The sequence below is a fragment of the Equus caballus genome, chromosome 18 (assembly GCF_041296265.1).
Source record: "Equus caballus isolate H_3958 breed thoroughbred chromosome 18, TB-T2T, whole genome shotgun sequence".
In the NCBI taxonomy this organism is placed as follows: domain Eukaryota; kingdom Metazoa; phylum Chordata; class Mammalia; order Perissodactyla; family Equidae; genus Equus; species Equus caballus.
Window position 1 is genome coordinate 47,168,563 of NC_091701.1, and position 25,498 is coordinate 47,194,060.

At 34.6% G+C, this 25,498-nt stretch overlaps 1 protein-coding gene across 2 annotated transcripts in view; it reads right to left on the reverse strand.

Annotated features, from left to right (window-relative positions):
- Positions 1–484: 484 nt before the first annotated feature.
- Positions 485–25,498, reverse strand: part of SCN7A (sodium voltage-gated channel alpha subunit 7) — an 86,677-nt gene continuing 61,663 nt past the window's right edge. For both annotated transcript variants that reach the window (XM_014732516.3, XM_023623077.2), the window contains exons 15-25: positions 24,834–25,271; positions 21,191–21,296; positions 19,003–19,157; positions 16,609–16,782; positions 14,520–14,627; positions 10,430–10,708; positions 9,617–9,670; positions 8,704–8,841; positions 7,051–7,155; positions 6,459–6,729; positions 485–3,559 (exon numbers count right to left, since the gene is read on the reverse strand). In XM_014732516.3, the coding sequence (XP_014588002.2) occupies positions 2,493–3,559; positions 6,459–6,729; positions 7,051–7,155; positions 8,704–8,841; positions 9,617–9,670; positions 10,430–10,708; positions 14,520–14,627; positions 16,609–16,782; positions 19,003–19,157; positions 21,191–21,296; positions 24,834–25,271 (2,895 nt within the window). In that variant the 3' untranslated portion in view covers positions 485–2,492. The remainder of the gene's footprint in view (positions 3,560–6,458; positions 6,730–7,050; positions 7,156–8,703; positions 8,842–9,616; positions 9,671–10,429; positions 10,709–14,519; positions 14,628–16,608; positions 16,783–19,002; positions 19,158–21,190; positions 21,297–24,833; positions 25,272–25,498) is intronic.

The following is a 25,498-nucleotide window of genomic DNA, read 5'->3' on the forward strand; positions in this document are numbered from 1 at the left end:
GTGCTCAGTTCATGCATGATAAATACTCAGCACAAAGCTGAGCATAACAGTCTGCGTAATCAATGGTAGCTGTAAACACCATCTGTAAACACCATTTTAAAATGCATTATATTTATTAAAGAAGCAGAAAGAAAATTTTTAAAGGAAGCATATTTTGACATGTAGTAGCATATGAGTAAATTTAATTTCAGCATTATCTTTCATAAAGCGTATTCTAATAATACTCATATATATCTAGTAAGCTTGTAATGATGATTTTGATAAGAGGAGTGATTTTTACATTTTTTTCAACGTGTAGGAGGTCTCTGGTAAGCTTACTAATATTTATTTTACAAAATTAAGTGAATCCAAAGCAGGCGCAAGAGTTTCCAGTTTCGAATTTTGAGCCTGAATGAATAAGCTTTAATGTCAGTCTCATTTTAAAAAGTTCTTATTATACAAAGTTGACAACCTGAGTTATCGAAGAAAAAAAAGCAAAGCTTACTGTGGTTAACAAGTTGTTTTTACTATTTTCTATAGTATCTAAAACGTAGAATATATTGTAAACACTTTGTTAAAAATAATTATTTACATAGTTTTTGGAAAGTTAGTGGCAAACATGGTTTACAAGTAAAAGACACAATTTTCAAACTAAAATCAGTCCGTGGTCTTCACGAAATTTACAGAAGCAAGAGAAGATTTCGTTTAAATATCTGAAGCAGTTTCCACATTAAAGCATTTCCAAGAAATAGAAAGGGGAGAAGCTTAGATAAAGCACCAGCTGTCACCATGTCACCCAGTTAACACTGATTCCTCACTGGTCCCCATTGCTTGATGGAGAACAGGAGGAGAAAGAGAAGGAACACTTAGAGAGAGAAACAGAACCCTGAAATTACATTTGCTTAGGGGATCCCCCAAAGGCATCTTGGTCAGTTGATACAATTCCGAGGAGCAGAAATAGATTACAATAGTTAAGGCTCAAGATCATGCATGCATAACAAAACACAATTACTGAATTTAAGTGATATTGAATGTCATACAACATAGTTAAAACTTGTCATTTAAGTCAACAGTATACATATTTTCTTTATGAACCCCTTAGAACTTTGTAGGCACATTGAAATCAATCTTCTTACAAATGAGATAAATATCAGAATCTCAAACTACATGGGTGTAAGGGACTGCATTTTTATGACTATGTCAGAAAAACACTACTTGTGCCTATCTTTTAAAAATAATTTCAACAGTGAAAATTAATGTTTAGGATTTTAAAGTTTTCAAACATAAAACAATTTACAGAGTAATTATGGATGTGATGAGATTAAAAACAACAAAAATACTTGGAAAGATAAATGAGAAAGTGACAACTAACTTGCATACACAAATGTTGTACACCACCACCAACAACAAACTTACACTTTGATCTCCTAATTCAGAGTCCTCACAGTTTGAGCAATCATTTTCTTTCTCTAAGTTATAAAGAGTCATAAAGTGCAATGAAAAGTACTTCAAAGTGGCCAGTTTCCAACTAGGGATCAAGACACTGTGAAAATCCCTAGACAAAATGGTAGCCCTTGACTTTTCTAGTTCTTATTTATGACATGCCTTTGCCAGCTCTTACATACTCAATGTTACATTATGGATAAATGGTAAAAAATACGCCAGTTTTATGCTAAAGTAAGACTCGAGTCTATTGTAATATTCTCTGTTATATCATTTTAGTAAATGTATGCTTTTTAAAAAAGTGTACATGAAAAAAATTAGGAAAAGGTCGGCAATAACTGTAGTTCCCCTTGTGCTTCTTGTTCTGTGAATGCATTCTGTTAAAGAGCTGGAGATTGGGGGGAACTAACCAGAGAGATGAGAGACCAGGAATCTGAGAACTAGGAAACATTAGCTCCTAGTACCAAAAATAAATGAAAACAAAAACAAAGATGGGGCTACAATCAATCTTTTTCAAACGTGGTTTGAATCAGCCCAAGAGTCTCTGTAATGGATCTCAAAGGCACTCCGAGAATCGCCCTTCCTCTTCCTCCAGTTGGCATCTGTCTAGGCAAGTTTATGATTTAATGGCCTGTAGCATTGTGCTGTTTTTTTTCTAACACGACCCCACATTAAGACAGTGGTCGTTTATTTGTAACTAAGTTGAAGTAGACATAAGCTATATGAAGAAGCCCTTGCAACTAATCTCTACTACCATCTCCCCCATCCTCCAGAAGAAGCACACACCATAGAAGCCGTATAGAGAAAACAAGCGTTGGATTATCAAAAGGGAATTTTAACCCACTTTAACTCTGCAGTGATATTAAGGGGTTGTCTTGGTTAGACTGAATATATAGGGGTAAAAAGTGAATTTGACTTGGAGTCTTGAGAACAAAGCTTAAATTCCCCGGGTTGTAAACAATTGAATATTAAGTGAAATCTTTACTTTCTCTGATCTTTGCTTTTATTTCTGATTTAAACTTCTCATGTTTTGGGGAAATGTGAAGAAGGTGAAAAGGTAGGAAGTGGGATTAGATCTGGCTTTGAATAGCTGACTTTCCCTCAGCCTTGTCAAAATAGGCATCTTCTTTGGTAGCTTGAACTTCCCTGTTACCGTCTATCATATGAATATCTGATGTAGTTTTGTCATTTTGCCTCAAACGGTAACTTTTATAAGCACGCTGAATGATGGTTGCTGAGACTGCCTCTTGTTTTCGTTTCAGAGTAGTTGTAATTGGTTCATATGTGATCTTAAAAGGGTTGGCTAACAGAAACCCTGATTCCATCTCTGAAAGAACTTTCTCCACCCTCTCATCTGTACCCATAACTCGCTTTGCTAAAGCAAGTAAGATGTCAAGGCAATGAATTCTGTCCCCAACAGCCATGGGAAGATCCATGGCAATGAGCTGGCTCTTGTTTGGTTTTGCCATGAAAAGAGGAGGATCAAGAGCAGCTGCCAAATCTGAAAGCTTGCTGGAGTCTATGTACTGGGTCATTTCAGGATCAAACCTCTTCCATACCTGAAAGAATTTCCTAAAATCATCTTCACTCAACGTCTTGGCCTTTTTTTTAGAAGCAATATTTAAAAACTCCATGACAACAACAATGTACATGTTTACAATGATCAGCCACGATATGAGGATGTAACTGACAAAATAAATAATCCCAACAAAGGGGTTACCACAATCTCCTCTAACCTGAGTCCCAGGGTTAATTTTATCAGGATCACAGTCAGACCATTTACTGTTGAAAATTGCATTGAGCATCCCATCCCAACCAGCAAATATCGTAACTTGAAAAAGACAGAGCATACTGCTGCCAAAGGTTTCAAAGTTGGACACATCATTAATTCCAGCTTCCTTTTTAACATAGGCAAAATTGTACATCCCAAAGATGGCATAGATAAACATGACCAGGAAGATGAGAAGACCAATGTTCAACAATGCTGGGAGAGACAGCATCAAAGGAAGCAGCAGATCATTGAACACCTTTGGTCCTTTCCCAGGATGCAGGATGTGGATGATCCTTGAGAGAAGTATCAGTTGCACAAGGGAAGGAGGCACAAGGTAGGGTCCTACCATCAGAGGCAGAAGTAGTCCTTGGTGTAGGAAAAGATAAAGCAGGCAATAAAATTATTCAAATATGATTGTACTCAGCAGAACATAAGTTATTTACATTTCATTTTTTCTATATATTAAGATCATTTATTAATCCTTCTCACATAACAGTTAGCACATATTGAAAGTTTGGGTTACCCAAATACTAACTGTGGAAATGCTCAAAGTATCTAGCCAAATTTGGAAGAGAATTCTTTGTATTATCATCTTAAGAGTACTATAGATCAAGCACTTCTGGAATCACAGATGGCATGAATCCATAATATAAGACAGTAGTCATACCTTTTTCTGATTGCATTTGGACCGAGAAATTTAGTTCAGTCCAACCTTTATTGGATACCTAATAAAGGTGTTATACAAATATGTAAAGATGAATGACATGACTTCTGTCCTTGAAGACTTTATAATCTAGAGAGTAGAGGTAGACATTTAAACTAATTATAATGCAAGGCAGAAAGTCCTACTTGGTAAATATAATTACAAAATATCTGACATTTGGTGATTCACAGATTATAATTTAATTAATTAATTTCATAAATAGTATTTGGGTCCTTAGGAGCTTTACATATGAATTGAGTAAATGAATCTTTGCCTAGAACTTTTTTCTGGTGGTGGTGGGTAGATGAAAGAAGTATGGTAGTGAGAGCTATAACTATAAAACAAGGTGAAATTATACTCCCTTTTTTTTTTTTTGAGGAAGATTAGCCCTGAGCTAACATCTGCTGCCAATCCTCCTCTTTTTGCTGAGGAAGACTGGCCCTGAGCTAACATTTGTGCCCGTCTTTCTCTACTTTATATGTGGGACGCCTGCCACAGCATGGCTTGACCAAGTGGTGCCATGTCCCCACTGTTGAACCCCGGGCTGCCGAAGCAGAACGTGAGCACTTAACAGCTGCGCCACCGGGCTGGCCCCAAGGTGAAATTATAATTACCCTCAAAAGCATAAAGGATGTTCTGTAGAAGTACTGGAGAGAGTGTGGTTCATTTTGAGTTGAGAAGGTGGGGCAGGGGAGAATCCCAGGAAGCTTCTAAATAAGATGGTATGTTTGCTGAATAAGGAAGGCTCATGTCTCATCTGTTAAACTTGGTCACGGCCAATGGCAGCATTTTCTCTGATATTCTATCTTGGCTGTACCCTAATCTCCACAGTGCTTTAGTGAACCTTCTGCTCTTACTCAAATTTTTATTTCTCCTCCTCTTCCAAACTCTTCTGTTATGCAGGATGTATCGCCATTTAATTGTAAGCAAATTTTTCTACATCCTCATCACTAAATTTTCTTCACCTCTTTTCTTATCTAAAATCTAACTCTATCTTGAGGACACTATTTCCTTTGCAACACTCTCGAGTACAGACAGCTTATTCTTCCCCACTCCATATTTCTCAGGGTAGAAGGATGGAATAAGCAAGCATCTGTCTTTCTCTCCAATGTGATTTCAGACACTTTTCCTTCCCATCATTTTTACAAGGAAAGAAAGGAGGTTTCTGACACTGCGGATCATGCCATTCAACGATGCCATCTCCCACCATTCCTTGGTTCTATGATTTATTCATTCCCCCTCATTCATATTCATTGGAGACTTTAGCACTTGGCTCACTGCCACCCTTTCCATCCCAGCATCTACCATCAACCACCCATTCAAAGGCCAGTCTCTCAGTCATTCATCATTTTACTTTGCTTATAGACATCTATGGCCACATTCCAAACACAGGATATCTGACCCTCTGAGTTCTCAAATTCAAACAACTTTCTCTCTGACTGCAATTTCCTCTCCTTCCAGATCTGTGATTCAGCAACTCTTCCTTCAGTCTCATAGGGATCTTTAATTCCATATCCCTCTGCTTTCTTCTCAGGCGGCCTCTTCTGTCTTTCAGTCAAGCTTCTTGTACTTGTCTATAATAGTTGTGCTGCTTCCACTACCAACTGAATGAGTGAATTTTCTGGACGCACATTGGGCAGTTTATCTGCATTTTTCACTACTGACTACATAGAATAGAACTTGACAAGAAACACTTAAATATTGTCCCTACTCTCATAAAGCTTATATACTAGTTTGTGTCTTACGGGAGGCAGACAATAAACAAACCTTTCTCTGCCTAAAATACTTTTATCCTAGATTCTTTCTTGGCTACCTCCTATCTAATAAGTCTCTATTTAGATTTTTGCTTCTTCCATGAAGTTTTCTCTGACCTCGACTTACTGATCAGGTGCTCCTCACTTTGTTGTGCTGCTGTAGCATCTCGTGTTTCTTCTCTTATCATAACCTTAACAGCATCGCATTAAAATATACTATTTAATTATCTGTATCCCTTCATAGATTATATACTGTGTGCATATAGGAATTATGCCTACCTTGTTTACTACTGAATTCTTTGAATGTAGCATAGTATCTATTCACAAAGAGGATAATCAAATACATTTGTTAAATAAAAGACTGAGATCTCCAGAGTAGGAGAATACTAGAGACAAATTCATTAAAGTCTAAAACTCTAGTGTTGTGAAAGTTGTAAAAAGTTTTAGAGATTAGAGGAAAAGGAACAATAGTGACCTTGAAAGAGTATATCAACCTAAGACATAAAGATCCTTCGAGCGTCATCCTAGAAAAATAAAGTATGTGATATACTGAAGGGGTAATTAAGCCTTTACCTGGTGGTCTGTGAAGTAAAGTCTATGTATTAATTCAAGAAGTATTTCTGAATATCTTGTATCTATCAGGCACGTGTACATGGATGTATGCAAAAATGTAAGGTATTCTGTTTGGAAATAAAAAGTCCATACTTGCTTTGCTCATTAAGAGACTATATCTCAGAAGACATTTACTGTAAGGGCTTGCCTGAATTAAAGTTATTACAAATGAAAATCTGACTAAACAAAATCTTACCTGTAATAGAGAAAACAACCACCATAAAATCAAAAATGTTCCATCCGACGGTGAAATAGTTACAGTGGAAAGAGATGAGCTTCAGTATACATTCTCCAGTGTATAGCATAACAAAAACTGCATTAATCCAGTGGAGAGCAGTGTCCATTTTTGGACTCTGTTCGTCACTTTCTATCATAATTGTTATCGCTTGGAAACAGATAAGCACCATAATGATGATATTAAAAACTTGATTTGTCACCAAGTCAAAGATGAATCCTTGGAACTTGTTCTGTGGGTCAATAAAAAAGATGTAATAGTCTTATTAATAGGATATAAATACACACACATAGTGTTTAGCCTTACAACTTCCCTCCCAGCCTAAATAGGAGAATAAGTGAGGGCCTATGTTTTTACCAAACTATAATTATAGCATATAGTCAAAAAAAAACACAAACCAAAAAGAAAATCAAAAGCTTTGTTAGGGAAAGTATTTTAAAAATTTTGTCAAAAGTATTTGTTAAGAATTTTAAAAACACATTTTTATTTTTAAAAGAGGATACATAAAGGAAAGTTTTTTAGAGGCCTCAAAACAGTCTAGATGTTTTCTTACTCCTGGGCGAGGTACTGGTTTTCGCGAGTCCTCAGACATCAGCCTCTTCAGTGCATGGTGTTGTTTCTTCTGTTTTACTGTTATAAAGAGATTTGAGCCTCCCTGGTAAAGAAATGAGAGAAAAAGATATTAAAATCACATTTAATCCAAATTTCATCTAAAATTAATATGTATTTTACAAAGCTTGGCAATTATTGACGATCCTTTTAAAAAGGCTTAACTGCAATGAACTAAATCATGTTTAAACATGTCTGATTTTCTGTACAAAAATCTATATAAAACACATGCAGAATATACCCTGGTAATGGTTGATATGCACTTATCTTTTGGTGCACTTTCCTCTGTGTAGTCAACCCTATTTTCCAGTCTTCTGAGGACTACCTTTTATTAGACAGAGACAAAGGAGAAACAGCAAGGGATATCTGGAAAGGTTTACTAAGAGAGACTGAACTCAAAAGCTAAAGGTAACATTGGTTTGTAACTTTTAACAAGCTGGAAAAAAAGAGTTGGTCATATGTGTGTTTTTATATGTTCACTACTACTTAAGTTTCCAAATACCATCAGAAGATATTTTTTACTATTATTCCAAGAGCCCCTGGGCTTACTTCTTCATAGCACCTTCTAGGGCTTATTCTTCTCTGTGTTTCTAGTGTGAATTTCAGTACCTTACACAAAATATACAAAGTGAATAAGAAGTGAACATTTAATGATGTGTTAATCTAAGAATTAGGACTTGTTACTGCTCTAAATCAGGACTTAGTCACTTAAAATTGACAGGGCTCATCAATTTGAAGCTGAGAAGCAAATCCTGGGATGTTATCCCCTCAGGTTAAAGTCCCAGGAAGCTGAAGCATCCAAGGAAATGCATATTTGATCACTGATCTCTCTAATCTCATCTGATAGTAGAGACTTGATGTGGTTTATCAGATTCTGCACATGGTTAAACTTTGATGACATGGCTAAAGATGGAATTTCAAAGTTAAACTATTTTTTTCTTTGATTTTTTTTAGAAGGCTTTCCTTCTCCTAATAGAAAGTAGGTCTCTATGATTAAAATAAGTGGACTTCTATGACCTTTGAGCCCTTTACATTTGTAGAAGCCCAGAAGGGAGTCTTTGTGTGGAGATGGCACCAAACAGAGGTTGTTCAATTCTGCCTCTGAATTCTCTCCTGTTCCTTCCAAGCACGCCTATTTAGGCCATCCAATTAGGATTTATGGCTCTCTCTACTTCTAGCAGAAAAACCTGCTCCAATTGACCAAGATGTCAATGCTGGTTATGACTCTGAAGGCTTTGAATATATGAAAGAATAAAAAAGTATGGTTTGTTTTTCTTGCACTTCTTCACATACTTGTGCAGATGCATCAAATATTATTTATTTTTCAGCACGTCATTATTTATAAACATAGGCACAGAAATGTTTGTAATTTTTAACTTTTAAATTTGTGTGTATACATTTGAATATAGAAAACAATGTATAGATGAACATTTTAGCAATATTCATCAATAGACAGGAGCATCAATCGTTTTTTTTAGATAAGTACCAAGTAAAAATGACATTAAGCTGAACCCTAAACCAATTATTTGAAGCAGGACGTTTTTATCAACGTGTGTGATTTTCTCAGGCATTGATGAACAAAGATATTTATACTTATCTTTATTTTATGCTTGTTGAAATTAACAATAATAACGCCAATCAGCATACTCAGTGGAAGAAATAATCCGATGATAATGAAGCTGATAAAGTAGGAATACATGTAGATATTGCCTTCAAAATTAGGCTGCATATCTACCTAAAAGTTAAGTTAAAAAATAAACAAAATAAGGCAGAGCATGGAGGATTTTTAGGGCAGTGAAAGTACTCTGTGTGATAATATAATGATGGCTATGTGTTATTATACACTTGTCCAAACCCATAGAACGTACAACACTGAGTGAACCCTAAGGTAAACAAAGGACTTTGGGTGATAATGATGTGTCAATGTAGGTTCATCCTTGATAAAAAATTCTGGCGAGTGATGTTGATAATGGGGTAGGTTATGCATGTGAGGGGGCAGGGGGTATATGGGAAATCTCTGTATTTCCCTCTCAATTTTGTTGTAAACCTAAAACTTGTCTAAAAAAATTGTCTTTAAAAATAAAAATAAATAAAAATGTAAGAAAATAAGCAAAATATTGATTTTTTTTTTAACATAAGATTTATAGAGCTATTTATGACAAGAAAATCCAACAATGCTACTCGAGGTAATGTTTCCTCTTGGCTCTCTGGTGAAGGGGTATCATTGCTTTGTTTATTTGGATTTTAAAGTTTCTTGCATTGGTTTAACTATTGTTATGAGTTGGATAATCCTTCAAATGGGCCTATGGGGCCTCAACTATTGGATATAATCCTGGAAGGATTTCATTGTCCATGAAATACTCAATCTGAAACGTATTTAATTTCTGTCTAGCATAAGCATTTGCTTTTAGTGTGTTAATTATTCAGTGATTGCTGGTGCCCTGCTCCTGAATGGCAAAAATGACTTTGCTTTCACCTTAACAATGGCTCTAAGATTATATTGTACTTACACCCATAGAATCGACTGCTGAGTTCATAATAGTGATCCATCCATTAAATGTTGCCTGCAAAAACGGCACGTATTTAATTTTTATGGAAATCTTATGCTTCATAGCAAATAACTAGTAAAACTCCATCTGTTTTTAATCCAGTAAAACGTTTGATTAGTAAGGCTGACCAGACTTCAATATATTGTGTAATTGAGATCTTTACCCTTTTCATTAATTACATTTGTGTTGTCTGTTAACAATTATTTAAAACTAGTTAGTTTAATTGTAGTTAATAACTTAAAATATTTTAAGATAGTATAAATGGAGAGAGCGATAGATGAATAGATAGATAAATGGTAAATAAATACATACTGCCCAAGTGTCATAGTTACTTGTAACTGCTATCTATGTGCTTTTTCTATGGCAGAAGTGAGACAGAAATGATTCACCTCCTCAGAGCTGCTAGATTTTGGGTGACTGAGAAGCCATTCCTCAAAGCACTAGGTAGAAACAAAACAGTTGAACCAAACCTGAGTTGAACCAAGGATTGTGATCTCAATACCTGATCAGTAATGGTGGAAATAGGTTTGGCCAGTACCTGCCATTTCCTCTGTCAGTCCTACCTGCACCTCCGCTTCCTTCTCCCAACAGAGCAGGGACTGTATTTCACTTTTGTCTCTCCAAATGAGCCTAGTATAGTATGTCTCAGAACATTTTTCTACTAACTAATAATTGCTAAAATAATTTATAACCAACTCTATTAATTGTCCACGTTTGTCCTTTATGTTCACCAACGATATGGATATAATTAAGTAAAATCAAAAGTGTACTTACTACTTGAAGCAGTGAAAGGAAACCATTTCCAACATTATCAAAGTTCAGTTTTGCATTCTCCCATGGCATGGATTCATTAAACACGAGGTTTTCACATTGGCTCTTATTCATGACTTCAGATATAGGAAACCTTTCTCCACTTGTTGGGTCGATGCATTCATAGAACGTGCCAGCAAATAAATGTACTCCTATGATGCTAAAAGCCAGCCAGATCATAAGGCAGACCAGAAACACATTCAAAGCGGGTAAAGTAGTTTTTATCAAAGTTCTCACAACCACCTGGCGTATAAAAAATAAACATGTAAACTTTAGGTAAGAAATGTGAAACTATTTTAATTAAATTGGAAATACTGATTAATGTAATGTCATTTTCAAATAATAAAAAAAGACCATCTCTATAGATTTAATAGGCTACATGCCAGTATTTGAATAACCTAAATAACAAATTTCAATTAAAAAATGCACATTAAAAATCCAGATATTCTTGGGGCTGGCCCAGTGGCATAGTAGTTAAGTTTGTGCACTCTCCTTTGGGGCCCTAGGGTTTGCAGGTTCAGATCCAGGATGTAGACTTAGGCACTCTTTATCAAGCCATGCTGTGGCAGGCATCCTACATAAAAAGTAGAGGAAGATGGGCACAGATGTTAGCTCAAGGCCAATCTTCCTCAGCAAAAAGAGGAGGATTGGCAGCCAATGTTAGCTTAGGGTTAATCTTCCTCAAAAAAAAAAAAAAAAAATCCAGGTATTCTCAAAATTTTTGTACTAAAAAACCATTAAAAGACAACAGAGCTAATTAGTGAAAATAGTAGAATAAATAATTATTTCACTGATTTAACACGTTTATCAACTTCCTATATTGTGCCAGAAATAAGCAAGACAGCTGAACCTGTGGGTCTGTATGAGATTATCTACAAAGCATATAAAATGAGAGCAAAATAGGCCTAGCTCTACATCTTGGGGATTCCAGCTTCAGGGAGGATTAGTCTACAGTGGAGAGAGTGACGAAGCGGTGGGGGAAATAAGAGGAAGACCAAGAGATTGTAGACCAATGAAGTCGAGGCAAGAAACTGTTTCAAGAAACACTGAATGGGCAGCTGCACCTCGTAACATCACAAACCTCCTCATGAACACCTCTGTGTCACTGGTGAGCCACTCCAGAGTGGGAGTTTGGAAAATGAATCTACCACCTAAACTTGAATAACCGCAATAGTCCATAATCACTGTCTCCTTTCCTCAACTCTCGTAACTCTTTAATATTATAAGCAGAATGTTATTCTTATCACTCCAATAAAGCTGTTATGGCAAAGGTAAACCAGTTGCTATATCCAATAGAATATTTTCAATCTTTGATATTTCTTTATCTTTCTCTTAGCATTTACACTTTTGACTCCCTTCCTCCATCCTCACTTCCTCCTCTTTTTTTCCTGAGCTCCCATTGATTCTCTTTCTACCACTCTAATCTTTCCTTCCCTCAGCCATTACTGGATTCACACCCTTTTACCTGTACTTTCTTGCTTATATTCCTTATTTTTATGTCCTTGAATTAATATTTTGACTTTTAATTGTGCTTTCAATAACACTTGATTTTATTTCTAAAACTAGGTCACAGATCCTTTGTTGACATTGTAGATATTTGAGAGAGCCACTCGTGTCTCTGATGAAAAATGCTATGCCTCCTAGAAAATACACCTATGTAAGAATAAAAGCAATAGGTATGGTTGACACAAATACTTCAGCAGTAAGAGCACCCAAGACATGAAGCTTATTAAATACATAAAACATTAATTTTGTAACCATGTAGCTTCGTTATATACTCAATAAGATATCTCCAGGGATCATTCAACTACAGAACTTCCAGAGGGTGAGATGAAGCTTAAGATCTGGATCTGACCTTGACCTAACCATGGCTATCATCCTGTTGCTGTTCTAATGAAAGTATGGCACCAGATGGTACAGCGCTTCATTTCTGACAAACAGAAGCAGCTTCCCTAGCAAATCTCTTCCAACTTTTCTCTAAATTGGAGGCAGACAATTTGCTATTTGGGCAACCCTCCCATGTATATAAATTAAGAAAAAACCCTTAGTATTATCCCATGTTTTTTACAATAAAGAAGAATTTATTTTAGTTACATTCATTATCTAGTTTATACCTGTGTATGTGCATGTGTGTCTCCCAGCTTTATTGAGGTATAAATGACAAAAAAATTGTACATATTTAAGGTGTACAATATGATAATTTGATATATGTATACATTGTGAAATGATTACCACCATCAAGCTAATTAATACATCCATTATCTCACTTAGTTACCTTTTGTTATGGTGGTGGTGAAAACACTTAAGATCTACTGTCTTAGAAAATTTCAAGTATACAATACAGTATCAAAACTACAGTTACTATGCTGTGCATTATTTTCTGAGAACTTATTCATCTTATAAATGAAAGTTCGTACCCTTTGACCAACATCTCCCTATCCCCACCCCCACGCCAGCCCCTGTGCTTTGAGTTAACAGGCCATGTGTAGTTTATATAGCCCTAGAATATTCTATGAAATTTTCCTATCACTAATATGTATTTGTTTTGGAAATTTGGTTGTCTTGTCATTTTAACCTCAATCTTACAGACCTCTTCAACCACTTTCTCCTTTTCAGCTTTTTTACTCCTTATTTTGGTTTAAGATCAAAGCAGTGGGGATATTACCACCTTGTGGACCTCCATGATGTTGTTAATAAAATGTTTCATAAGTTATAATAATTACAATTAATATTTTAGATCTTTGTATTCTGGGTGTATGATAATTGGAATTTTGCTGTATTTGCTACATAATAAAATATTTCTTGCCTAACACCAGCAAATCGAATGCATTTGGAGAATAGGTTAATCAGGCCTAAATCCTGTTATAATGAGTCAATCACAGATTCATATGAATTATACAAACATTATTATTAATCATATGCTTGCATACATATTAAAAGTAATTAATCTACTTAATACATGTTCTTATGTATGTATATATGTATACACATCTATCATATAAAGCTGATACTATTAAAATTCCTGAAATTTGCTTTTGGTTAAATACATATTTTAAATTACTTACATTTCTGTTTGGATTTATAATGATCACTCAAATTTTGAGATAAAAACAAGTGTCCGTTTTTTAACCAAGTGGAAAGAATTTGTGTTATGGTTTCTTAATGAATGGCAGTTTAAATGTAACATATCATGTATAAACTATAAAAATAATACAGTTTAAACACAAATAATTTTTTTATTGGATCCTATCTACATTGAATATGTGATATTCCATGATATATCAAATAGGTAGGCTAATGTTAGATAACCTAGGTAAATTAAAAATGTAAGAAAACATAAGTGGAAGATTATGAAATAAAAGATAAAATTAGACTATTTCTGCATGTAATTGGTAACTGAATATTTTCATACTTACTTGTGGTGGTCATAGACTCTGTTTTTTCTATTAAGTTGAGCCATATGGGATTTCCATTATAGGCCCAAAAGACTAAACATTCACCATTTTATGTGGTTCAACCTGTTGGTTTCCCTCACATTGTTCAGAAGAGGTTTTAACATGGAAGTGAGGGTAAGAATTCATAATTTGTGATGTGTGACTTTAAAAAAAGTAAATTTACTTTAAAATTCAAGCTGTTATTTCATTCGGTGAATAACTACTTAGTATGTACAATGTTCTTATAATTTTAAAAGTTAGCTAACTGATCAAAGTTTCATTTTCTGTCAGTTATATTTTTAGCATTGAGATAATTTCATTAATACTTAGACATATCCAAGTGGGTTAGAATGGTATTACTTTTGGAGACTATATTTTCTCTGTCAACTATTGGGTTATTTTTGCTTATCTTTATTAGTTTTCATATCTTATGAGTAATAAAGACCTAAAATCTTACTAAGTATAGCTAATATACCTTTTGTCTATACTTTTATGTAGTAGAATATAAGGTTTTGTATTTGTTAAAGATACAAATGAGAAGACTACAAAGCTTTTAATTTGTGGAAATTTAGTAATCCGAAATAAAAACCTATAAATTAGTTTAGAAACTTTTCTCTTACCTTCATTCTTTCAAACTGAGATAGAACTCTGAGTGCCCGAAGGAATTTAATGGAAATAAGTGGTTTTAGTTCTTCTCGAGATTTGCCTATTAAGCTAAGACAAAACACCTAGATATATTTAAAAAAAAAAAGAGCAAATAGGATTTAATTTTAACTTTAATCAAAACAATTTGTAAAATGAACTTGGCATTTGTTACACAAAAGATGCACAAAGTCTGCCAAGAATTATGCAAAAAATTTAATATATATTTCAATATATCTTAACAATGACTTACAGAAAGGTATAAGAAAATCAGTTTGTTCTCAAATCACTTAAAAAAGATAAAAATATTTTCTGGTAATACGGATGTATGTTATTGAAATAATCAAAAATTTGTATATTTGACATTATGATAAAGGATTAATATTTATATCCATGTTTTAATTTGATTAGATTAAGAATCAATTTCATGATTATTTGCAATATAGTAATAATACACAGTGTTTTCATTAAAACAAAATTAGAATACATTTATATATTCATTCATCTATAAATACGGTTAAGACAATATACAGAATGGGATTTCAAAAGAGAGGCATCAAGGAGGATATGAATATTGTTAAATTCTAGTACAAATTACATAAAAGTATGGGAAGACACTAAGGTTATTTTTTAAAGCAATCATATATGCATAAAAATGATTCAAGTTTAATGGAGATTGAGCAAGTGGTAGAGTTACGGTTAACTTTTATTGTATCTTCATATTTTCTGTATTTTCAAGGCAACGTCAATATAAAATTTATTCTTGTTACCCTAAAGAGATGCTCTTGAACTGGACTTTGAGTAAGGGTATCAATTATGTCAGCATGGAGGGATGTGGACACATAAGAGCAATGAGCAGGAAACAGGAAAGTGGATTGCAGGTGGAGCATGGTTTGGTTGGAGTAGAAGATTAAATTGCAAGTATTAATTTAGAAGCAGAGGTCAGATACTGTAAGTCATTATTTACAGACTGAGAAGCTTCAATCATTGCTTATTGAATAGGGAGCCATTTGTTCATTTGACAAAAATTATTGAGCACCTACTATGTGACAAAGATTGCTCTAGGCACAGGGCAAAATGAGGGAACCAAGCCAAGAAAAAATTCTGCCGTAATGGAGCTTATCTTTTAGTGGAGAAGACAGACAATAAGCAAAATAAATGGGTAAATTATATAATATTAACAGGTGCAATGGAGATGAGGAAAGCAGAGAAACGAAAAGGGAGTACTGGAGTGGCTGCAGTTTTGAATAGGGTAGTGCAGAAGGACTTAACTTCAACAGTTTCATTTAAACAGACATAAATGAGGTGAGCCAGGCAAAGTTCCAGTTGGAAGGAAGAATACGTGCAAAGGCACTAAGATGGAAGTAATCTTGGTGTGTTTGCCGAGTTTCAAGGTGTCCAGTGCTGGTGGAGCAGTTTATGGACCAGGATGGGGGAAAGGGAGAGCAGTAGGGGATAAGACTGGATCATGTAGAGACTGGTAGGCCTTTGATTGCAAAGACTAGCTTTTACTCCGAGTGAGATGGGGTGTTTATTGGAGGGTTTCAAGAAGAGAAGGGATTGGGCCGACTTCTATTTTACAATAGTAACTCCAGTTGCTCTGAGGAGAACAGAGTGAAGGTGTGCAGTGTTGGAAGCAGGGACATTGGTTTGGAATCTATTGCAATGATCCAAATGAGAATTTTTGGTAGCTTGGCTCAGTGTGGTACTAGTGAAGGTTATGATAAGTAGTCTAACTCTGAATATATGATTTAAAAGTTGAGCCAACAGAATCTATATATTTTAGGATGCTGATACTTTTAAGACATTGTTCAATAAAGCTATTCTGTTAGCAGTGGCTTCATAGGTGACCCTTAGAATAATTCAGAATGAAGTGCTGAACTTTAAAAATTTTAGAATGAGAAGAAAGAGATAAATGTTGAACATTACAAATGAATAAACATGGGATGTTAGTGACTAAAAATGCACAGAGAGAGGAAAAAGGAAGATATAAGTAAACGGAAGAGTGAGAATAAAGAAGGAAGAGCAAACCAAATAGCCTTTAAAATTTTTCTTTCAAATACGTACGATAACAACCACGAAGTCTAGCTTGTACCAGCCACTACTGAAATAGGCTTTAAGACCATATGCCATCCACTTTAGAAGCATTTCCAGAACGAAGACATAAGTGAATATCATGTCAGCATATTCTAATAAGATCCTAATAGTCTTTCTCTGATCGATATATATATCTTCAAAAGCCTGTGGGTAAAAAGTTTAAGGATTAGTTTACATTTAATTTCTAAAAAATCTTTTGGGATAAACGGGAATAAAATGCCATCTCTAGCAAGCAGAGGGTGAGCAAAGTTATAGACTGTAGTCTCAAGGGCTGGTTCACTTTGCCTGGATTTAGCCACATAATCCCCAGCTGACATTTTCTGATCCCATGCCTGTAGCAGACCTCGGTAATTGATCCCAGAACTTCTTATGGAGACTGAACTTGGCCTCATAATTGTTCTGAAGAGTGATCCAAAAGGCTCTCTCAAATTGGTTAATGAAACTTAATACAAGAGATGGAAGCTTTAGTCACATCTGACATGGTTCTTATCTCTGACTCCATGTAGCCAACTCACAGATACAGGCCAATTGCTAATAAAGGAGCAGAGATTGAAAAAACAAATGTGTCTTCAGAAACCCACACTTCTATTACAAGAAAAAGTCACAAGCTTGTTCCGCTGCAGAAATAATCAGGCAAACTAGTGGAAACACATGAATACGAAATAAAACTATAATCGTTTCTTCAAAGCTTCTCAGTTTTAATAAGTCAACCTTAATTTTACTGTGGAGGATACAAGGTATGGTAATGTCATTCGAAGCAATTTCATAGTGCTTTTATTTTATAAGCACTGAAAAAAGGCAAAAAGGACCAGTAACTTCAGGCAGACTTGTACCAAAGTGCATTCAAGGCCAAAAAGTAAACAAAGATTAAAATAATCTTATGTGAAGAATGGTGTGATTCTTGTAAAACTACTGTTAAACAAAAGTAAATATAAAATAACAATAGAGTTACTGACTTTTAATTGAACCAGTTATGGACTAAAAGTATATATGAGCAAAATATATAAATATATAAAAAATATATAAATATATATATAATATAATAAATATATATATTTTATATATAATAATAAATATTATATATAAATATATAAATAATATATATAATAAAATATATATTATATATATAAAATATATAAAATTATAAATAACGTCTGGAGTTATTTTAAAGGACTTTATTTTATTATATGTATTTATTTATGGAATAGGTACATAATGCAAAATAAAACAAAAGATACACAAAAGTCTCCACTTTAGTTAAAGAAATTTTAAAATTGGGCAAAACTAATCTATGGCAGTCGAAGTCCACAGTCTGTTTACCCACATGGAGTGTGGAAGTAACTGTGAGCGGGCAGAGTGTGTTTCTGGAGTCCTGGTAATATTCTATTTCTCGGGCCAAGTGACAGTTACACTGGTGCATTCACCTTGTGAAGATCCTTTATGCGATACACTTACGATTTGTATGGTTTTCAGTATGTGTGCTAAATGTCAACATAAAACTTACTTCAAAAAATATATGCAGTGCAAAGTCTAGCTCCCAACCATGACTCCATCTTCTCTGTTCTGTGCATCTCACAATTAACTATTTCTTGTGTATCCTTCTCTGATCTTCTTCACTCAGAGACAAGCAAATAATATACAACCTGTTTTTCTTCTTTTCCTACATAAAATGTAGCATGCCATACATTTTATTCTAGATCTTTGGTTTTTTCACTAATTACATTTCTTGCAATATCAATATGCTTACAGCTTCTGTATTTTTTAAATAGCTGCTCAATATCCTGTTGGGTGATTGTACCATCAGATATTTAAATAGTCACCTAATGTAGACTATTTTTGCTTTTCAGTCTTGTACTATTCCAAAAAATTCTTCAGTGAATAGCTGTGTAAATGCATTTAATACATGTTCAGATATTTGTGGGATACTTTCCCAGAATAAGATTGTTGGGTCAATGGGTAAATATATTTGTAGTTCAAAAGTCCTTAAAAATATATGCAACACTTCTCTTTCTTATTGAATACCAAAGTATTACACAATACAACAGTTTTGTATGTGCCTATTATTAAACTTTGTTTCATACATGAAACATCATTAAAATAAGAAGAATTAGGTATCTATTAACATTCTTTTTTCCCACTGTCATTCATATATTTTGAAATTGTATTATTTATTTGATAGTGAATGAGGCATATGCAGACTTTTAAGAAACTGTATTATATGTCTTCCAAAACTAAAATCACAGAAATATGGATTTTGGTGTTATAATAAGTATTCTGAAGAAATCTAATTTGGCACAGTGACTTATGAATTAACAGGTTTCGGGTGCATTTTCTCCCATAAAAGTTGCACAGACTCTCACTTACCAGAGCACCTGTGCTGAGCAGAGTGACAAAGCCAATGAAACATTGAAAAAAACTGTTTTCTACTATCTTGCAGCAGGTTTGCCTTATGTTCTGCCAAATTTTCCCTTTCTTGGATTCTCTGCTGATTTGACCAGATGAAGATCTTCGTCCATAACCTGTCAAGAATGAAGCTATTAAGAACAAACATCTTGAAAACTCACAAAGAAGTAAACATCTCAAACTTTCTACCATATGCTTTTGTAATTATTTATTTATAGAATCTAATATAGGTGGTCTCTGACTTATAAACTTTTGACTTTTACCCCTGCTGTAATGACCACTGCCATTACAGAGGAAGAAAAGAAAAACTTAACTAGTGAGTTTGGTAATAGTAGGAGGAAACAAATTGTGAAAGGTAGAGATGACTTAGAACATCCACTAACCCTGTGTCTGAGAGTAGAATTTATGCCCTACTCTTACAAAAAAAATACACACACATACAACATCCTCTGAATATCACATTTTGGTATAATGCCTGAAAACTCATTCTCTGAAGATTCGTATGGCATAATCAGCATTCCCATTTAAATACACAAATATTTATGAAATGTTAAGAGGTTTAATATCAGGTAAGTCAATTAAGTTGATTTCAGTTCTTAGGTGGCATGGGAATGGGAATTTTGACTGAGGCTATTTAAGGAGCTAACCTGGATTCTGGAGCACTTTGTGGGTACAGTACATTTGCATGGGGTTGCACTCTACCTTCTGGTCAAGAGAATTAATATAAGGAAAACCAGAGGCGTGAAAAGAGAGTGACTAACAGGTGAGAAAATGAATAAATGGAGATGGGTGGAGTTTAAAGTCAATACATTTCATTTTAGAATTTTACCTAGTGTCTTTGACCAAATTTATACATCTTTGACCAAAAAAATTAGGAAATATTGCTTCCCTTGCCTTGGATGTTACAAGTCCTAAAACTCAAGCTACTGAGAGCAGATTCTTATTTTGAATACAGGAATTTGAGCATTTAACAATAACCATTTTGATGATTTCCAGTGATTTCAAATGTCTAGAACCTGTAGCCATTTGTTAATCTTGCTTGGAAACTCACTGAATTATGTCATCAAGAGGTATATGTTACATATCCAGTGAGTCAGTCAACTGACTGAAGCCTTATACTTTCTTTTTTCCCAACCATTCAGTTTTATTAGTTAAAATATATTAAGTCACACAGAGTCTAAATAAAGCATTTCAAAATCCACTGTATGATCCTTGGTCAAAACACAGATTATAAACATTCAAGAAGCATTCTTGTTCTTCTGATATAATGATCTGAAAGTTGTCCTTTCTTTGATTTCCAAGGTGGAGCCATTTTATATTCATGTGGAATATAAAAAGAATCACCATTACATGATTTGTTTTCCTATGAAAGTCATAGGATGTTTTCACGTGAGTATTTTAAATATTGACTCCAGTCTATGAGGCCTAAAAATATATACTGGCACACATATACACTAATCTTTTTAAAAATCCTGTGAGGTAAGTTTTATTATCTCCTCATTTTATACATTAGGAAATGAGTCAGAAAGAGAGTAGGTAAAAGCTAGTGAATGCTGGACTGGGATTTGAATTCAGGCTGTGTGAGTCCAGAGCCAACATCCTTACCTACAGCAGTAGACTCACTAATAGGCCTTTTCCCCCTTTTCCAAATGTTGACTTTTTTTCTTGACATTTATTATAAGTTTCTATCAGGATTCATATGGGCATGTGCACGTGTGAACACACTCACATGTTTGTGTGTGTGTATTCCTCAGTCAAGCTAATAAATTCTCTAAAATTAAAAGTATCTCCAATAGCATTATTTAGCTTAAGAGCAATTTAGTCTAGGGTCTGGCCCTGTGGCCGAGTGGTTAAGTTCACACGCTCTGCTGCAGGCGGCCCAGTGTTTCGTTGGTTCGAATCCTGGGTGTGGACATGGCACTGCTCATCAAGCCATGCTGAGGCAGCGTCCCACATGCCACAACTAGAAGGACCCACAACTAAGAATATACAACTATGTACCGGGGGGCTTTGGGGAGAAAAAGGAAAAAAATAAAATCTTTAAAAAAACCCCCAAAAACTGTCCTACTGAATCTCACAGCAAAAAAAAAAAAAAAAGAGAGCAATTTAGTCTAATTTCAATGATCAAAGGAACTTATTATTTTCTTACCATTTTTAAGATGCTTTGGTTTTTCACGTTCATAGACCATTTCTTCTTCTTCAGAGATAGCAATATCAACTGTACTGCATTCAGATGAGCTAGATTGCTTCACCTTCTGAAAAGTCAAGTGCCACCAAAAATATGATGATTAAAGTTTCATTTACTCACTGAAGTTAAAGTTTATTTTACAGAAAGACTATTATCAGGTTTAAAAGACTTTAGGTCAATTTCATGACTGATATTAAAATGCATACATATCTTTGAGTCGGTTTTAGAAATTACTTTTAAAAGTTAATTTAAGCTAAAATAATTTTTATTTTAAAAGTAACATTTAGTTAATAACACTGTTCTCCTAAAAGATGTGTAGGCTAGCTCCACTTTCCAAAGGGATTTGAGCTCCAAAGCTGTCTTGAAGTTATTTACAAGGTTCCCATATATGCTATTTCACTTAGGTGAGTAGCATCAGAATAGATCACCTCTTGTTGCTAAAGATGGACAGACAAGTGTGCACTTAGTTTTCATCTTAAAATTCAGTCTAGGCATTCTTGTGCATGTCATCATTGGACAGGATTGATGTGAGGTTATCCTGAAGTGAAGTGAAGGAATGACACAAGGAATAGGGTCAAGACTAGAACTTGGAAAGTGATACCAGCCCTACAGAAAGAGGCTAGTTCCAGGATTGATGTTCTTTCCCACTCTGCTCTTGACTGAAGTTCAAGACTGGCTAGAACAAGGTACTCATGATTTGCACATGTGATAATACTGAAAGTCACACATTTGACCTTTACTTGAAATGATTTTCTCATAATGCTTTATTTTGCCTTATTTAAAAATGAATATGCAATATATTATCCTTTAAAATGAACAGTATCCTAAAGTTAACAGCATATAAAATTCTTTCTTTTTTTTTCTGAGAAAGATTTGCCCTGAGCTAACATCCATTGCCAATCTTCCTCTTTTTTTGCTTGAGGAAAATTATCCCTGAACTAACATATGTGCCAATCTTCCTCTATTTTGTATGTGGGTCACCGCCACAGCATGGCTTGAAGAGTGGTGAAGGTCCACGCCTGGGATCCAAACCCTCAAACTTGAGCTGCGGAAGCAGAGTGCATGGAACTTTAACCACTCGGCCAGGGGGAGCCCCCTAAAATTATTTTCTAATTTAAAAAATTATGATGTGTATTGTAACATTTAGAAGAAAATCAGTCTTATTCCTTAAAAATTAAGGAAAGATCTAGGTAAAGTAGAGTATATAAAAATGGAAATTATTGAGGCCACCCAGTTGCACACCAGTTAATTGTGCACATTCCACTTCGGTGGCCCGGGGTTCGCTGGTTTGGATCCCAGGTGCAGACATGGCACCACTTGGCACGCCATGCTGTGGTAGGCGTCCCACATATAAAGTAGAGGAAGATGGCATGGATGTTAGCTCTGGGCCAGTCTTCCTCAGAAAAAAGAGGAGGATTGGCAGCAGTTAGCTCAGGGTTAATCTTCCTCAAAAAGAAAAAGGAAATTATAAATATTTTGTCATACCTCTTGGTCTTATGCACAACAAGTGTCAAGGAAATGTAATTAGGAAGCTTTGTTTGCTTTAGACCTTCCACAGTCAATTGTCAGTAAGACGTTATGGTGCTCAATTGAAAAAATATATATCCAGCAGGTTATTACTCTTAAATAAATGAATCATTTTTATTATTTCAATCCTCTTATATTTTCTTTATTTCTGATGAAATAAGGGCTATAGTGATGCACTGATTTGGGAGTAGACAATAAATAAGTGAATATTATATAATACTTGGGCATTCAATAATTGAAAATTATAGACCTTATAGTCATATGCCTTTTTAGAGTTTTTAAAATCCCTTCACATAAACTCTTTGATGTGAGTTTTTCAAGCCCCTTTTAGTGTGTATTATTGTAAATTTGCAAATAAATCAACTAAGATTCAAAATTTTAAATAATTTATTTTAGTAGAAGATCACTTAATGGCATGAGAAAGTGACTATGATATATTGCTACATTATGAAAAAAGTTACAAAACCAAACATAAAGTTTGATGTGATTTTTATAAAATTTATATAGTTACAGATTTGTAATAAAAAAAGGGTGAAAGTTTAAATACCAAGAGTACGTATCTCTGAATTATCAGATGACATGTGATTTTTATATTATTTTCTTTGGTTTTGGGCATATCAACATCCTTAGTACTCATGGGCTATGTAATCTGGAAAGTACCTAATTAAATTAAATATGTAACTAAATATACAAATAAGTGAACACATCTTCTGTGAGTAGTCAACCAATCAACAGGACCAAATAATTATGCAGCAAGCATAAATTACAACTTCTAAAACCTCAACATTTACAATTATATTTAGTTCTATTTTTCCTATATATTTCCATATCTCAGACTTTCTAACGAGATTGGCGAGAAGTTTTCCAGCACATCTCGACATGATGTACTGTGATAAATAACAATTTTATCCAGAAATGGATGGTAGATGGTAGTCAAAGTTTTAGGTGAAAATATAGAAGTGTGCTGGAGAGGAATTTTCCCCTACTTTCTAATAATGGTATTAATGAGAGGAAAACGAACTTGAGAATATTATGCTTGCTAAGGAGTGAAAGTGTTTCTCTAAAACAAAGATGTCTTCACTAGGAGCTAGAAGGACTTTGAACAATTGAAACAACTCCTGTTAGAAGGCCAATTTGAGAAGTTACTGCAGAGAGCAGCTGCCAAGAGGAAAGACATCTGGGAGCCAAGATGGTGCCCGAGACTTTGGGGACCCGGCAAGAGACATTCTCTGTCCCTCCCCAGTGCCTGAGAGAGATCTGAGATGATTCCTAGTGAGGTCCCATTCAAGAAGCCCACGGTGCAGATGTGATCCCTGTAGATGTAGCCTTCTATTAAATTACACCTTTGACTAAGACATTATGCTGCTTGCAAATGAAGGCAATAAGACTGTATCCAGTAGGGAGCACATTTTAGAAGCTAAGTGAATAGCAGTATCTACCCTTCTTTGAATGTGTCCTTTTTTTTCGTCCAAGAGTTTATAAAGCTACAAACTATTCACAGCTCAAACTGGTGGTTTTCCTTTATTATTTTAGTCCAACTTAATTATGTAGGTTATAACATATGTTGCAGAAATGAACTGACAAGAATCTTAGAATTTTAGCAAGCAAGAAAGTATCTTAGCATTCTTCTAGCCCAATCTCACATATTAAAGGTGATAAAGCCCAGAAAAGTTTAGTGATTTCTCCAATAATACACATTAATTTTGAAATCTTGGGTTTCTTCAGTATGTTTTCCATCATCCCACACTGCCTACTTCTTAATTTATAAAATTTTATAATTATATTATCTAATGTTTACTAAGTGTTCACTGTATTCTAGGCATTGCTCAATGCACTATTGAACTATTTTTTTTAATCCTTCCATCCTCCCTAAGAAATAGATACAATTTTATGTATAGACAAGGAAACTGAAGCTTAGAAAGTTTAAGTAACTTGATCAGGAGCATAGAATCAGGAGCAAGGAGTGCTATAGCTAGGATTGAATGAGTAATCTTACCTGGAACTTTAGCACCAAGTCACTTTCTTATCAACAATGCCGTAAATAACAATAAGCAATCAGGATATTGAAACATCTTACCTCTTTGCTGCTTCCATCACCTGACTTGCTCTGTATCTCCTTATTATCCAGATTTTCTATATCAGATTCTCCTGAAGCAATTGGTACAGTTTCTGAGACAGTAGGACTGGGGATAAGTGACTGACTCTCATTTTCCATCAGTGTGTTTTTCTCTGTGCCACTGCTTTTTTCCTTATCCTTGAGGAAATCTTGGGTGTTGCTCAATTCAGAAAGAGTATGGTCAGAAATATTCTCTTTAACATATATATCATTTACATTGTCCACAGTCTCCTTTAGAACATTCTGTTTTTTGCATAGTATTCTAGAAAGCAAATAGTTTATTCCTTTCTTAATCCTTGCCACTGCATGCTGGAGATTTTTTGCTTCATTGTTCTCTTCAGTTGTTGCAGCCTTGTATGAACTAAATGAGCTCACCAATGCCAGAAACAGGTAAAGTATCTAAACGAGGATGCAAATGAGGTTAAATGTATTTCATTTTTTGTTTCCTTTTAAACAATTAAAAAACCTTTTAAAAAAGCTGACCTGAGATTTGAAAGCAGCATATGAACTACAATATTATTTAGGCCATTCAGTTTCTACTCATCTACAATGGGTCAGATGCTGAGCTAGGAGTTTGTATAGCCAGAACTCATCTTAAGGTCACAACATTCTATACAATATCATTT